The 13849-nt window shown below is 58.4% G+C and overlaps 3 protein-coding genes across 6 annotated transcripts in view; 2 read left to right on the plus strand and 1 right to left on the minus strand.

The window, feature by feature from the left end:
- The first annotated feature begins 3415 nt into the window (after positions 1–3415).
- Positions 3416–7764, plus strand: COASY (Coenzyme A synthase). Its single transcript, XM_004707484.2, has 9 exons — positions 3416–4556; positions 5482–5696; positions 5940–6071; positions 6197–6386; positions 6471–6535; positions 6720–6804; positions 6938–7035; positions 7127–7273; positions 7381–7764. The coding sequence occupies exons 1-9, from the start codon at positions 3857–3859 to the stop codon at positions 7438–7440; spliced, it is 1692 nt and encodes a 563-aa protein (XP_004707541.1). The 5' UTR covers positions 3416–3856; the 3' UTR covers positions 7441–7764.
- Positions 7765–8186: 422 nt separating this feature from the next.
- MLX (MAX dimerization protein MLX) lies at positions 8187–12091 on the plus strand. 4 transcript variants are annotated; one of them, XM_045299391.1, is made up of 8 exons: positions 8187–8397; positions 8673–8751; positions 9077–9166; positions 9379–9485; positions 9695–9794; positions 9971–10070; positions 10369–10570; positions 11182–12091. In XM_045299391.1, the coding sequence occupies exons 1-8, from the start codon at positions 8356–8358 to the stop codon at positions 11236–11238; spliced, it is 777 nt and encodes a 258-aa protein (XP_045155326.1). In that variant the 5' UTR covers positions 8187–8355; the 3' UTR covers positions 11239–12091. The 4 variants fall into 4 exon arrangements, with proteins under 4 accessions (XP_045155326.1, XP_004707237.1, XP_045155327.1 ...); XM_004707180.2 differs by having other exon boundaries at positions 8189–8397; positions 8715–8751; XM_045299392.1 differs by lacking the exon at positions 9077–9166 and having other exon boundaries at positions 8189–8397.
- Positions 12033–13849, minus strand: part of LOC105979033 (PSMC3 interacting protein) — a 3358-nt gene continuing 1541 nt past the window's right edge. Inside the window, exons 2-8 of the mRNA XM_013005801.2 lie at positions 13774–13845; positions 13555–13644; positions 13191–13302; positions 12700–12845; positions 12578–12631; positions 12436–12495; positions 12033–12354 (exon numbers count right to left, since the gene is read on the minus strand). Coding sequence (XP_012861255.1) covers positions 12298–12354; positions 12436–12495; positions 12578–12631; positions 12700–12845; positions 13191–13302; positions 13555–13644; positions 13774–13845 — 591 coding nt within the window. The 3' untranslated portion in view covers positions 12033–12297. The remainder of the gene's footprint in view (positions 12355–12435; positions 12496–12577; positions 12632–12699; positions 12846–13190; positions 13303–13554; positions 13645–13773; positions 13846–13849) is intronic.

Below are 13849 nucleotides of genomic sequence, written 5' to 3' on the forward strand. Positions count from 1 at the left end.
CCGTCTCCAGGCGGGTCTGCCCACATGCAGATATGGCAGTGACCAAATGTTAACATTGGTAAAGCGGGACACCATTGATAAAACTCATATCCTGGCAAAATAGCCACATGGCAGCCGAAAACCGTATACTCTAGCTTGTTGTGCATTCTTTCCAAAAATCGGGACTTTATTTAAAATGCCGCGGGATGCGGGGAAAAATTGTTAAAAATGGGGACTGTCCCACCAAAAGCGGCCCACATACAAGTTGGCCTGGCGTGAAGACTGTTACCCATGCTACACATGCTTCAAGATAAAATTTCATTTATTTTTCGTTAGAAATAAATATTTCACAATATATAATGACATATTGTTTTGTGATGAATCACTATGCTTTAATTATGTTCCATTTGTAACCATGAAAATACATCCTGCATATCACATATTTACATGATGGTTCATAACAGTAGCAAAATGACAGTTATGCAGTAGCAACAAAAATAATGTTATGTTTGGGGTGTCAACACCACATGAGGAACGGTATGAAAGGGTCATGGCATAGACCAGGATGTGAATAGCCTTGTCCTCAGACAGCACTGTAAAACCGATTACGGCAGACACAGGTTAAAATGAAATCTATTCATTCTCTTAAGAACTTCATGCAATCCTGACTTCATGACATTTATAGACTGTGGAGCCACATAAAAAGAACCACAGATTTCCAACCCCATCCTCTCCCAGACTCCAGGCCTGTCTCTTTAACTGCGTGTTCATCACTTCCACAGGATGTGTAACACAGTGTCCAAAACCCTGCGGTACTCCTAGACTGCTCACCTCCTCTCCCTCTCACACACGTCCTTTCTCCAGCCCGTTAGCACATACTGCCAGCTCTACGGCAGCTTTCAAACCATCTTCTGGAACCACCCGGCGCACACAGTCATCTATCTCTCTCTGGATCATCGCAGGAGCCTCCTAGCTGGTTTCCGGCATGCCACCCTTGCCACCAGCCGCGAAATCTGTGCAGAGGGCCAGAACGGTTTCTAAAGGATGAACAGCCGATTATCTCATGTGCAAAGCATCTTTTGCTTTCCATTCTCCAGTTATTATCTTACATAGCATTCCCTCTCCTCCTAGGGGTTAGGCATTGAACTCCTAATCTCAAGGTCAGCAGTAGGAAACCACCCCCTGCCCTCCTCGGGAGAAAGAGGAGGCTTTCTAGTCCCGGAGAGTTAGTCAGTCCTGTCCCATAGGGTCGCTGCCAGTCAGAATGGACTTGGTGGCAGGGAGTTTTCTGCTCCTCCAGGGAAGCTCCTCCCTCTGCTTTCTTTTTAGCACTTATCAAAACACACCTGACTGCCACCCAGTCCGTTTGGACTCACAGAGGCCCCACAGGACAGAGTAGAACTGCACCTGTGAGTTTTGAAGACTAAATCTTTGGGGAGTAGAAAGCCTCCTCTTTCTCCTGCAGAGTGGCTGGGGATTTCGAGCAGCCAACCTGGTGGCTAACTGTCCAACTAAACCACCAGGGTTCCTTTGCCACTGGTATATAGGTTGTTAACTGTAGCTTTTGCCAGCCCACCCTTTGACACAGGAATGCAAACTCCAGAAGGGCAGGGACTTGGTTTTGTTCACTGGCCTTTTCTTAGACCTCAGGCCACTACCACCCAGTCGGTTCTTGGACTCTTAGCCACTTTATAGGACAGCCTAGCCTGAACCCTAACCCGTTGGCTTTCTGAGACTTTAAATCTCAGGCAGCCTCATTGTTCTCCCTCAAATTGACTGGTGGGTTTGAACTGCTGACCTTGTGAGCAGCAACACAATTTGTGTTCCACTGTGCCACCAGGGCTCCTGGTGCCTGCATATCAAACTACTCAGCTCACTGTCATAAGTCAATTCTGACTCATAACCAAAAACCTAGCTCACTGCCATTGAGTGGATGCCAATTCACGGTGTCCCTATGGGACAGGTTAGCACTGCCTCTGCGGGTTTCTGTTTCCAAGACTGTTTATGAGCATAGAAAGTCTCATCTTTCTCAGGAGTAGCAGCTGGTGGATTTGAACTGCTATCCCTGTGGTTAGCAGCCCAAGGCCTAACTCACTATACCACCAGCGCCACCTAGCGCTCAGCTGGTAACCAAAAGATGTTCCAGTCTGTTCTCTAGACTACAGCCCTGACAACCCCACGGAGTTTCACTCGTCCGATAGTTGGGACCCTGGTGGTGTAATGGTTACGTTGAGTCACTAGCTGCAATGTTAGCAGTTTGAGACCACCAGTTACTCTGCAGCAGAAAGATGAAGCTTTCTACTCCCATAATTAGTCTCAGAAATCCACAGGGGCAGACCCACCCTCTCCTCTCGGGTGGCTGTGTCCAACTGAGTGGCCCTGAGCTGCTGCTGCTGTTGCTAGGTTCCATATGGGGTGGGTTTCTTTGGTATGTGGGCATATAAGACCGTTACTCCCTGACAGTTCTGAGCCTTTGTTTCTTCAAATGGGGTCCTCAGCTGACCATGTGGCCTGCAGGAAAACTGCCCCGCTCATGCCTTTGCGGGGCAAGATTCGGGGTTCCAAGGGCAGACTAGGGTTTAGTGGGGCCTGGGGCTTATCTACTTCTTGGGGCCTCTTTAAGGAAAAAAAAAAAGACAAAAGACAAACACAAAATTAAGTATAAACATATTTATTTAGCGCAGGAAAACAAACAGTATGCAACTGGAGTCATGGAGACTGATATCTCTTTCTTAGGAGATTTCTGGAAATTCACCTGCTCTAACTTCTGACAGCCACGGCGTTGCCCTCCCGTGGAGAAGGCTACCCCTGCCTGTCGCCACTCCCTCGCTCATGCCCACAGCGGCTGTCCTCCACGGGTCAGCTCCCCTGAGCTCCCCCCAGCCTCCCCTCCCCGCAGAGAGGCTCATCGCTGCACTTCGGTCACCTCTCCGAGGGCACCCCACTTGAGCCAGCAGACCTGGCCTCTCTATCTTCCTGGAAATCCCTTGAACATACAGGGCGCTTTCGCCTATAAAATGGGGACTTGGACAACTGCCCTGTACCTTCCACGCGAGGCTCCTTGGACCAGGTGGGGGCCAGGCGGGCTTCGGGGACACCAAGCCCCGGTTCATGTGCCAGTCTAGGGCACCCACCCACCTGCTCCTGGGAAGTTAAGTTGGAGGCTAGTTCCGGCTTTGCCTTTGGCTCCTGGGTGCCCTGAAGGCCATCTTGCCAAAGGGACTTACTAACCAGCCTCGCCCACCGCCGCCCACGGTCCGAGCGGCTGGGCCCGGGAGCGAGGACGCACGCCGACGCGGGATCTCGGCGACGCAGCCCCGCCCCGTCGGCAGGACGCCCTCGTCGGAAAGCTCGCGAGACTCTCGCTCCGGGCGAAGGTTGAGCTGTGGGAGCGCTCTCGCTTGCCGTAGTCGGGGTCGGAGGTCCCTGGCTAGTGGTTCCGGGTTGCTGCTCCGGCGGCTTCCTCGGTGCTGCTGGCGGAGCCCGAGCCCGAGTCCCAGCTCGGGGCCGTCAGCGAGGAGGGGACAGATCGGAGTGCCCCCAGTCCCGCGTCCCCCCGAGTCCTGGAAGACTGCTGCAGCACAGCAAGCGGGCCCGGGGCTCCCGGACCCCCAGCCCTGTGACTCGGGGTTCCTGCCCGCTCGCCCACCGCCCCACTTGCATTCGGCTCGGTGAACTCCCCGCCCTGTGAGTTGAACAAACCAAGACTCGGGGGACCATCCGGGGTCCGGTCTGCCAAGCCTCTCCGCCGTCCCCTTTGATCAGCGCTGACACCTGGCCCTGGCCCAGCGCCCCTCCCCGGAGTCCAAGGTCCGTGCAGGTCTCGGCCTCGGCCGCCCTCGTCTCATCTCCCGAACCATCCACAGGCCGGGACACAATGGCCGCGTTCCGGTCAGGCCTCCTGGTACTGACGACGCCTCTGGCCTCGCTGACCCCCCGCCTGGCCCCCATCCTAACCTCAGCGGCCCGGCTGGTGAATCAAACGCTGTATGTCCACCTGCAGCCCGGCCTGAGCCTGGAAGGCTCCGCCCAGCCCGAGCCCAGCCTCGTGCAGGCCACGTTTGAGGTCCTCGATCTCATCACGCACCTCTACACAGGCGCCGATGTCCACAAGCACCTGGACATCCGAGTCCTGCTGACCAACATTCGGACCAAGAGCGCCATTCTCCCTCCCCAGTTCTGCTCGGTGCAGAACCTGGCCCACCCGCCGGAAGTGGTGCTGACTGACTTCCAGACCGTGGACGGCAGCCAGTACAACCCCGTCAAGCAGCAGCTCGAGCGCTACGCCACCAGTTGTTACAGCTGCTGCCCGCAGCTGGCTTCGGTGCTGCTGTATCCCGAGTACGGGCCTAGGGCGCCATCCGTGGACCCCCCGGATGTCTCCTCAGCCTCCACCATCAAGCCTTCCTCCCCAACGGCCAGGTCCCCGAAGCAGCCGGTGCGGGGATACCACCGCGGCGCGGTGGGCGGCACCTTCGACCGGCTGCACAATGCCCACAAGCTGTTGCTCAGCGTCTCCTGCATCCTGGCCCAGGAGCAGCTTGTGGTGGGAGTAGCCGACAGAGACCTCCTCAAGAGTGAGTGAGAGGGAAGACGGCACGAGGGCCCTGCAGGACCCCAAGTCTGTCCAAATCGAAGAAATGTGGTGCTTCTCCCCTTGTGAAGGGCCTGGCCCTCAGTTGGTGTGAAAGGAAATGTTGTTCACTGAATAGAGACAGCTTTCTCGGTGGGGGCATTCAGCCCTGTATCATGAGTCTCCTAATGGGAACCTGCACTTTCATAAAGACACCCGGGGCTGAACCCTGAAGTTTGGGATCTTGGGCTAAACGGGGCTGGCTGGGTTGTAGGTAGTAATACCTGAGGGGGCCCAAGGGTGGCGGTGGGTCTTGTCATTCGCCAGCTAACTCAAGCCCTTTTGCCCTGCTATTTCTCTGGAATCGTTTTTTTCTCCTGGCTCGTTCTCTGGGTACAGGCTGGCCCTTCCAGCAACTTTCAGTTTAGTTTTGAAACAAACCCACACTGTCATTTATTTACTTGTCAGTACGTTTCAATGCTTGAGGGATAGAACATCACACGGCTTTTGTGCCCAACCCAACAGCCCCTGCACAAACCAGGCCCCTGTTTCCCTGGGCAGCTGTTCCCTTTCCCAGATCCCTCTGGTTTCCTGAGGTGTGCCGCCAGGGGTCACTGAGCGCTGCTTTGCTTTGTACATGCGAGCACACCTCTTGCCTACTTAGAGATGGGCTTCATCCCGGGCATGAACGCCTTCCGTGTTAAGAAAAGCTGTGTGCTCCTTCTGGTCCCAGAGACCCTGTTTCTAGCCTGTGTCCAGCAGGCCCCATAGGCTCCAAGATGGGGGGGGGAGTGTTGGGGGACAGGGTGGGGGGAACCCTTCCAGCAACTGTTGTGCTTGCCTGCCTCCTCCTCCCTCGCAGGCCCCCACCTACAGACCCCTTCCCTTTAGGAGTACTCTTGCCCAACTGCCCCACGTTGGTTCCCCAGGCAAGTTGCTCCCTGAGCTGCTCCAGCCCTATGCGGACCGTGTGAGCCATCTGAGTGAGTTCCTGGTGGACGTCAAGCCCTCCTTGACTTTTGATCTCGTCCCCCTGCTGGACCCCTATGGGCCCGCTGGCTCTGACCCGTCCCTGGAGTTCCTGGTGGTCAGCGAGGAGACGTATCGTGGGGGGATGGCCGTCAACCGCTTCCGCCTTGAGAATGTAAGCCCTGAGGGAGGCTGGCAGGAGGCGTGCTTAGGGGTGGGGAAGGTCACTGGGGCCCCAGAGGAGGGAAGAGTCGGCCTCGCGGGTAATGGGGAGAGGCAGGGGGTAACTGGACCTCGGAAGGCTTTGGGAGTTGGAGGAGGAGCCCAGGATGCATAAGTGAAGATGAGAGGCAGGGTGGATTGTTGGGGTTTGCCCTCCTCCATCTCCCCCCTCCTTTCCCCTCCCTGCTTCCTGTAGAACCTGGAGGAGCTTGCCCTGTTCCAGATCCATCTGCTGAAAGACCCCGGCCACGAGGAAAACGAAGAAGATAAAGTCAGTTCCTCCAGCTTCCGCCAGCGAATGCTGGGCGATCTGCTCCGGCCCCCACATGTAGGTCCCCGCCCCTCGCTGGGGCGCACTGGGCAAACTGGCTGGTGGAGTCTGAGGAGTCCCCCCGAGCATGCGCCTAAGGGCCCTGGTAACTATGGGGTTTGCGCTCTCTCATCTACCCCCAGAAGAGACCAGAGCTTCCCTCCGCTCTCTATGTGATCGGGTTGACCGGCATTAGTGGCTCAGGGAAGAGCTCAGTCGCTCAGCGGCTAAAGGGCCTGGGGGCCTATATCATCGACAGCGATCACCTGGGCCATCGGGCCTACGCCCCAGGCGGCCCCGCCTACCAGCCCGTGGTGGAAGCCTTTGGACCAGGTAATAACTGGGGCAGGCTGGAGGTGGCCTGACGTGAGGAGGTGGCCTGGCCTCCTTGCTCCGGTCTTCATCTTTGTCGTCCAGATATTCTCCATAAAGACGGTACCATCAACAGGAAGATCCTGGGCGGCCGGGTGTTTGGGAACAAGGTAGACGCTGGCCCCGGGGCACCAACACCTTGGGGTTGGGACCCCAAGGCTCTCGCAGCTTTGGCCCAGAATCCTGGTTTCCACTCACCTGCTCTCAGGGAAGCCCCCTCTCTAGAATTGGACCGGCGCCTGCCCTGAAGGAAGGTAACCCTCGCCTGCTCTCCCGCCCCCGCCCCCTCTCCAGAAGCAGCTGAAGGTGCTCACTGACATCATGTGGCCAGTTATCGCCACGTTGGCCCAGGAGGAGATGGCCCTGGCTGTGACCGAGGGTGAGGAACAAGGACGATGAGAGCAGCCAAGGGAGGCAGTCAGGCCCGCACCAGGCACCCCCAGTGCCCTGGGATTATGACCCATGGGAGGGGGGCAGGGTGCCACCGCCAGTGACAGTGGTCTTCCCCGCAGGAAAGCGCGTGTGCGTCATCGATGCCGCCATGCTACTAGAAGCCGGCTGGCAGAACATGGTGCATGAGGTGTGGACCGTGGTCATCCCAGAGAGTGAGGTATCTGGACCCCTCCCCTCCCCGCCCTGCAAAGGCTTCCTGCCTGAGCTGGGGCTGGACTGTGACCCCCGCCCCCATGCATTGTGCCCAGGCTGTGCGGCGCATTGTGGAGCGTGATGGCCTGAGCGAGGCTGCAGCCCAGAGCCGGCTACAGAGCCAGATGAGTGGGCAGCAGCTGGTGGAGCAGAGCCACGTGGTGTTGAGTACCCTGTGGGAGCCGCACATCACCCAGCGCCAGGTGGGTGCCCCTGACAAGGCTGGGTGGTAGGCAGGCAGTCCCCAGGGGCATCTGCCCGGTCCGCTCTCAACTCTTTCTCCTCTTCCAACATTCTGGCCTGCCCAAAGGTGGAGAAAGCCTGGAACCTTCTGCAGACGCGCATTCCCAAGGTGCCGTCGTGCCTGTGAGTGGCATGAGTGCTCGGCGGGTGGGCCTGGCCAGGCCCTTGGAGCTGAGAAAACCCCCCTGGGAAGAGGAGAGAGGGCCCTGCCGCTTGCCCTGCTTCGGACCTGAGGCCTCCTAGCGGAGCTGGGCAGGGCTGGCCCTTGCCACCTGCTGCTGTGAGGCCCTCACTGAGTACGCGGCCCGTGAAGGCGCGGGCCCTTTGGCATGCTCGCCTCCCACTTGCCCCCACGCTTGCTTGCCCAGGACCGACTGTGAGGCCCACAGAGGAGTGGGGCCGAGGCAAACACGAGCCTGTAACCGAATTAAAGGTGAATGTTTCAGGGGAATGTACTGTCTTCTTCCAGCTCCAGCGCCAGGTACCCGCGGCCGGCTATCCTTGGGCCAGCCCAGTGCCCCGCGGCCAGGCAGCACGGTGGGGAGGAGCTAGCCCAAGGGGGTCAGCTCTGGCCGGCAGGCCGGCCAGATGGGGGGCTGCACCGACTAGCGGTGTGCCTCTGCCGAAGTCAGACCCTCCCGGGTGCTTCGCAGGAGTGGACTCCAGAAGGACCCCCGCCTGAGCTGCCCTCCCGGAAGGGACACCACCCAGGCCCTCCTGCAGGAGCCGCGGGGCAGTCTGGGGAGCCACGCCCTCGGGGCCCGTCGGGCCGGCCGCGCATGCGCACCCCCCACTCCCCGTCCTGGGAGCCGCCGCCTGGCCAGGGCCTAGCCTCGGGGGGCAGAGCGCCCAGCGCGTCCCTGGAGCCCCGACTCCGGCCTGGGTGTCTGTCGTTGGCGGGCTGCCTTTTAAAGTCCTGGGGCCGCTCTGAGCCTCACGTGACCCGCCCCTGCCTCTGGTTGGTGGGCTGGGTCACGTGGCGCGCCTCCTCTCTCCGCAGGGGACTGGCCTGCTGGCTAGTTTCCGGCTCGGCGGGTCCACGATGACGGAACCCGTGGCCTCTCCCGAAGACCCCTGGGTCAAGGCAAGCCCTGTGGGCGCGCGCGCCGCCAGCCGAGGGAGGGCAGGGCGGGCTCGTGCAGCTACGGGGCTCCGAGGACGAGGGGATGTCCTCCTGCTCCCCAAGTCTCCCTCACCCCCCACCCGCATGGAGGACAGCTCGCCCCGTGTCCCGTGTTTCTAGTGGGAGACCGACGTGTGCGCCCGAGGGAGAGGGGCGGCGGCCTGTCCATCGCGGCTCCCAACGGGGAACTTTCTCCTCCCCGCGGGCACATAGTGAATTGGGGCGCCTTCTCCCAGGGACGGGGTTCTGATGGGCTTCTTCCTTGCTCGGTGCCTCAGGTGGAGTCTGTCTACAGCGACAACAGCCAGGATCCTGGTGAGTGCCTCCCCACCTTGTTGGCCACACCTGAGCAGAGTGCGCGGAGCTGAAGGGCAGGGACAGGAGGCAGTGACACCCAGTTCCCTTTTGAGTGGGGCGGGGCAGTAGTGGCCTTAGTGGCAGCTGGTCATTCTCTCACCCTCTTGCCCAGATGCCCCAGCGAGGGCCAGTGGTGGTTACTACAGACCCAGCGCAGCGCAGACATTAGGACAGCAGCAGCGGAATGGCAGGAAGTTGCATGGCCAACTTCTGAGTTGAAGAGAGAGGTCAGCTTTTCAGGCCTCTCCCCCCCACCCGTAGTGACCAGGCCTCTCTTTTGCAGGGCTTTTCGTAGAAAGCACCCGAAAGGGGAGTGTAGTTTCCAGAGCTAATAGCATCGGTTCCACCAGTGCCTCTTCTGTCCCCAACACAGGTAGGCAGTGCCACTTCCCCGCAGGGGGCCGGCATCTCAGCGGCTTTCCTAAACAGGGTAGCGCCTGCCATCAACGTGGGGGTCCTAGTGCCAGCCACAGGGTTCACAGCTTTGCCCTCATTTAGGGTCTTAGCTCCTGTTCACCAAGTTCCTCTCCTCCTTCCCAACTGGGCCCCGGGATGACCTCTCCCCACCCCCACCTCTGAGCACAGATGACGAGGACAGCGACTACCACCAGGAGTCTTATAAGGAGTCCTACAAGGACCGGCGGCGGCGTGCACACACCCAGGCCGAGCAGAAGAGGAGGGATGCCATCAAGGTGAGTGAGGAGGGTCCCCCCACGCCTCAGGTTTGTTCTGCCCAGGCCCTCAGAGGATTGTCAGTTGGTCCAGTCTCTAGACTTGATCAGGTCTTCCAACCTCCCCACCCCCTGCCCCTTTGAGCTTGTGAATATGAAACTTGGTTTTAGGGAAGCTTAGCTTGGCCTCATTTTGCCCTGAGGACTGCGTTTCCCTGCTATCTCTACAGAGAGGCTACGATGACCTTCAGACCATCGTCCCCACCTGCCAGCAGCAGGACTTCTCCATCGGCTCCCAAAAGCTCAGCAAAGCTATCGTCCTACAAAAGAGTATGGCTGGACAGTGCCTGCAGGGAGGGGGCGCAGACCCATGGGGCTGGGAGGCGGTCAGCGCCTCCTACCCACTCCCTGATTTGGGGGCCCAAATGGGGTGACTGGGGGTGGGCAGGAGTCACCAAGTCAGCCTTGGAACCTCACTGAAACGTCTGTGCCCACACCTGCCGCAGCCATCGACTACATCCAGTTTCTGCACAAGGAGAAGAAGAAGCAGGAGGAGGAAGTATGCACACTACGCAAGGATGTCACAGCCCTAAAGATCATGAAAGTGTAAGGCTGCTAAGTGGAGGTGCAAAGCTTGGCGGGTGGACTTTGAGGCTGACTTCAGTTCACACCTCCCTGTAGTTCCAGGGCCTCCCCGGAAACCACGTGGACCATAGCGTCACAGTTCTCAGCAGCCCCTCAGGCAAGGCCTGCTGGAGATAGGGAGAGGGGCGGGTGGAGTCGGCAGATGCGGACTCCTCATCCCCCACCCAGTCCCTTTCCTGGGGAGGTATGTGGGTCCCGGCATTTTCTGGGGACTGCTAGAGCTGCCACAGCACCCCATCCCTGGCCTGCTTGCTTCCAGGAACTACGAGCAGATTGTGAAGGCGCACCAGAACAACCCCCACGAGGGAGACGACCAAGTTTCCGACCAGGTCAAGTTCAGCGTGTTTCAGGGCCTCATGGACTCCCTGTTTCAGTCCTTCAATGCCTCCATCTCCGTGTCCAGCTTCCAGGAGCTGTCGGCCTGTGTCTTCAGCTGGATTGAGGAGCACTGTAAGCCTCAGGTATGGGGCAGCAGTGGCCCGCAAGGGGGCAGTCCTGGGGTGGTCCCCCCACCTTTAGGCAAAGTGGCCCAAGCCCTCATAATTCAGAACAGCGTGGTGGCAGCTCTGGGGTTTCCCAAGGGTGTTTCTGTGACTTTAGCCATCTGTCTCCTTTGCTACCTAACCCAGTTTCTCCTCTGAGTTTTGGTGAGGATGTGGTGGGACCGAACTGACTCAGCCCCAGCCCGGCTCTGCCAGGGGCTGCTGAGCTCCCATCCTTGCTGTCTTATGGGTCCTGTTGGCCAGCACATGGGAAACTCGGATTCCTGGGCCTCAGGCCCACTAAAAGTACCGAGGTTTAGTAGGGTCATTATTTATAACGGAACTACATTGTCTCCTGCCATTCTGCGACTTGAAAATTTGGCAGTAAGCACCCATTGTCTAAATCTATCACCAATACCTTACTATGTCTGCTTGATCACGTGTACCATCTGCCCTTCTTTCCACCCTGCTCTGGGGACATCGCAGCCAACTGGATGGCAGTGTGCTTTCCAGGGCTGCCTTCTGGGGGCACCACCAGGACCTCTCTCTGCCCCCTGGCCTGAGTCTTCTCTCCTCTGCCATCCTCCCAGACCCTGAGAGAGATCATGGTTAGCGTCTTGCATCAGCTGAAAAACCAGCTCTACTGACCAGCCCTTGGAAACCAGCAGAACAGCCCCCAAGAAGCCAGGTCTCCCTCTATGGGACCCGACTGCAACGTCCCATGCACAAGTCAACTGGCTCCTGCCTGATGTCTCACCCTTGTAGGCTGGGCCATCCGTGTTTCCAAAGCCTATGGTTAATTTATTTTATTGACTGTAAAACTCAAACTACCCAGTTTCCCCCTGCTCCCTCCCAGACGCCCTCAGGCTGGGTGTCTGCTGTGAGTACCCTGGCTCTTTCTTTAAGCCTCCAATCTCTGCTTAGAACTACATGTTTGGAAACTGCAGTTTACCTCTGTGTTGTTGGTCTCTTGGGTAGTAATATTTGGCCCATGTCTGACCATTTTAGGCAAAAGGAGTTGGATGGGAGAAAAGGAGGAAACACTTGCACAGCCATGAAGGGCAGAGGCAGCCTGCGCCTACCGGGGCTGGGGCTGCCCACTCACCAGGGACTTCTGTGTCATACTCCACCACCCTCCTGCCTCCCAGCCTTAGGCTCCCCTGTACTCACAACAAAGGCAGGGTGGTACAGGCAGCATATAAAAATATTTTTCTAAACAGCAATGCAATTTTGCTAGAGTTAGTACTTTGGAAGCTGAGCTGTCTCAGAACCACTGCGAGGTCCCTGTGAAGTCTGGAGCCTGTGGAGTGACAGCATGAAAGCCGGGCCCAAACCCAGGGGGTCCTCGGTGCCTCATGCATGGCCTCCTTTGGCCTTCAGACCCCATCCCACTGTTCCCTCCTGCCCACCTCCAGCACTTTTGTCTGGGGAGATGTGACCATTACAAGGAAATCAAACATTTTTATATCGAACTATTACAATAAATAATTGCCAAACGCTTCCCGTTCATGCTGCTCCAGGCCGAGGTGGTCAGCTCCAGGGGTTGAGGGTGGACGATGACAGAGTGCGGCCACTCGGGGCTGCACACGGCACTCGGGGTTATGCCCCTTCTCCCACTGCTCTGCCCAGGTGCAAAGCAGTTAACAGCCACCAAAACCCAACTTTATCCTAGGCCTTCCACAACCATCCCCCAGTCCCAGCAGGCCTCAGGGGTCTGGGAGCTTAACATGGTAATCTTCATCTGTCTCTATCCCAACTTCCTCCTGCGGGCAGGGAGAGGGATGGGTCAGAACTCCCCAGGCCAAGACGCCAGGGGAGCAGGGGAGAAAGGGAGGCCCACTTACAAAGAACTGCTTCTTACTCTTGGGGTACCCTTCAAGAATTGCATCACACAGTTCTGTGGCCTGACAAAAAAAGAAAGCTACCCCTCAGGCAGGCAGGTCAGGTGGCAGGCAGCATTCCCAGGCCCGGTGCTCTAGCACTTACCATGCGCTTCCGCTTCCGCCACTCCTTGCAGTACTTCTGCCTATCCTGGTAAACCTGGACAGGACAGGTCCTCTCAGCCCCTGCCCCAGCAGCCCTCCACCCCGTTTGCCCAGCCTGCTCACCTGCTCCTTCTCTTCTGGAGTTACATGGTTGGTGGCCGCCCTGATATTCTCCAGTCTCTTCTGGTAGCCCGCACACTCCTTCTGTAGCTCCTGGAGCGCGCTCTGCATCTCCGGAGTGGTCAGGGCACTGGTTAACTCTTTCAGCTCTGAAACCACACCTCCCGGAGGTCAGGGCTACCTGAGGGAAGGGTTCTAGATTTCCCAGCTGGGGCCCTGCAGTCTAGGAAGTGCTGCGAAAAGTACGGGTACAGGATAACCAGTTGATTCTACTTCCCTTTGCCCTCCCTCCTACCAGTGGTGGGCTATGCAGTTGTGCCCACGAATCGGAAGCAGGAATGAAGGAAACAGGGTACTGGAATGTAGGTAGGGAAGGCACAGGCATATCTTGCCAATTTGGATTCAGTAGCCTTGAGTTCTTTCAGTGTAATGCCCCAAGACAGCCCACCTACCAGACCCTGCAGGAAGGCACCTGCCAGGGCACCAGGGCCTACCAGCTTCCATGTGGCGGCAGCTCTGCTGCACGCTCTGCACCTTCGAGGTGAGGTCCACGATCTTGGCGTCCAGGGCCTGGAGGTCAGCATCGCTCACCGTGTCAAACTGGTCCTGCGGGAGACCCAGGAGGGCGGGCTGGGGCAAGCCTGCAACCCGCTTAACACTCCCTACCCCCACCCCACCAAACAAACTTAGGGGGAACGGCACATTCTCCCCAAGGAGTCCAGCAGTAGGAAGCCTCTGGCCAAATGATGAGGTGTGAGCTCGCGGGGTGCTGCCCCAAGGAGGGGTGGTGGTGTTAGGAGTCCATAGGCCGAAAGGCGAGGTCTCCCACATGGGGGTGGCCCGCGCGAGTCCCCGCACCTGATCTGCAAAATAGATCTTCTGCTTGCCGTACGTCTTCTCTCTGATCTTGCCTTGCTGGGCCAGCTGGTCCAGCGCCTTCACCACCGCCTGGGGGAGGGGCCGGGCAACCGGAAACGTGAGTGACTTGGCGGGGCGGGGGTGTCAGCGAGTGACGGCACGCCCCGGGAAGCTCCGGGAGGCGCGAGGCCACGTGCCCAGCCTGACCCGGGGCCTCACCGCCTTGCCGAGGCCGTGCTCCCGCTGCAGGTTGCCGAACACGTCCTGGGCGCTGTAGGGGCGGTTCTGCTGCTGC

Source organism: Echinops telfairi, unplaced genomic scaffold, assembly GCF_000313985.2.
Source record: "Echinops telfairi isolate 266 unplaced genomic scaffold, ASM31398v2 ScPeMD7_7458;HRSCAF=8496, whole genome shotgun sequence".
Taxonomy (NCBI): Eukaryota; Metazoa; Chordata; class Mammalia; order Afrosoricida; family Tenrecidae; genus Echinops; species Echinops telfairi.

Bases quoted from the DNA above. Each gene is read 5' to 3' on its own strand.
- COASY (XM_004707484.2), top strand. From the start codon at position 3,857: ATGGCCGCGTTCCGGTCAGGCCTCCTGGTACTGACGACGCCTCTGGCC. The intron at 4,557-5,481 runs GTGAGTGAGAGG...TTGGTTCCCCAG, and splicing joins CGACAGAGACCTCCTCAAGA to GCAAGTTGCTCCCTGAGCTG. The intron at 6,072-6,196 runs GTAGGTCCCCGC...ATCTACCCCCAG, and splicing joins ATCTGCTCCGGCCCCCACAT to AAGAGACCAGAGCTTCCCTC.
- MLX (XM_045299391.1), top strand. From the start codon at position 8,356: ATGACGGAACCCGTGGCCTCTCCCGAAGACCCCTGGGTCAAG. The intron at 9,486-9,694 runs GTGAGTGAGGAG...CTATCTCTACAG, and splicing joins AGAGGAGGGATGCCATCAAG to AGAGGCTACGATGACCTTCA. The intron at 10,571-11,181 runs GTATGGGGCAGC...CCATCCTCCCAG, and splicing joins AGGAGCACTGTAAGCCTCAG to ACCCTGAGAGAGATCATGGT.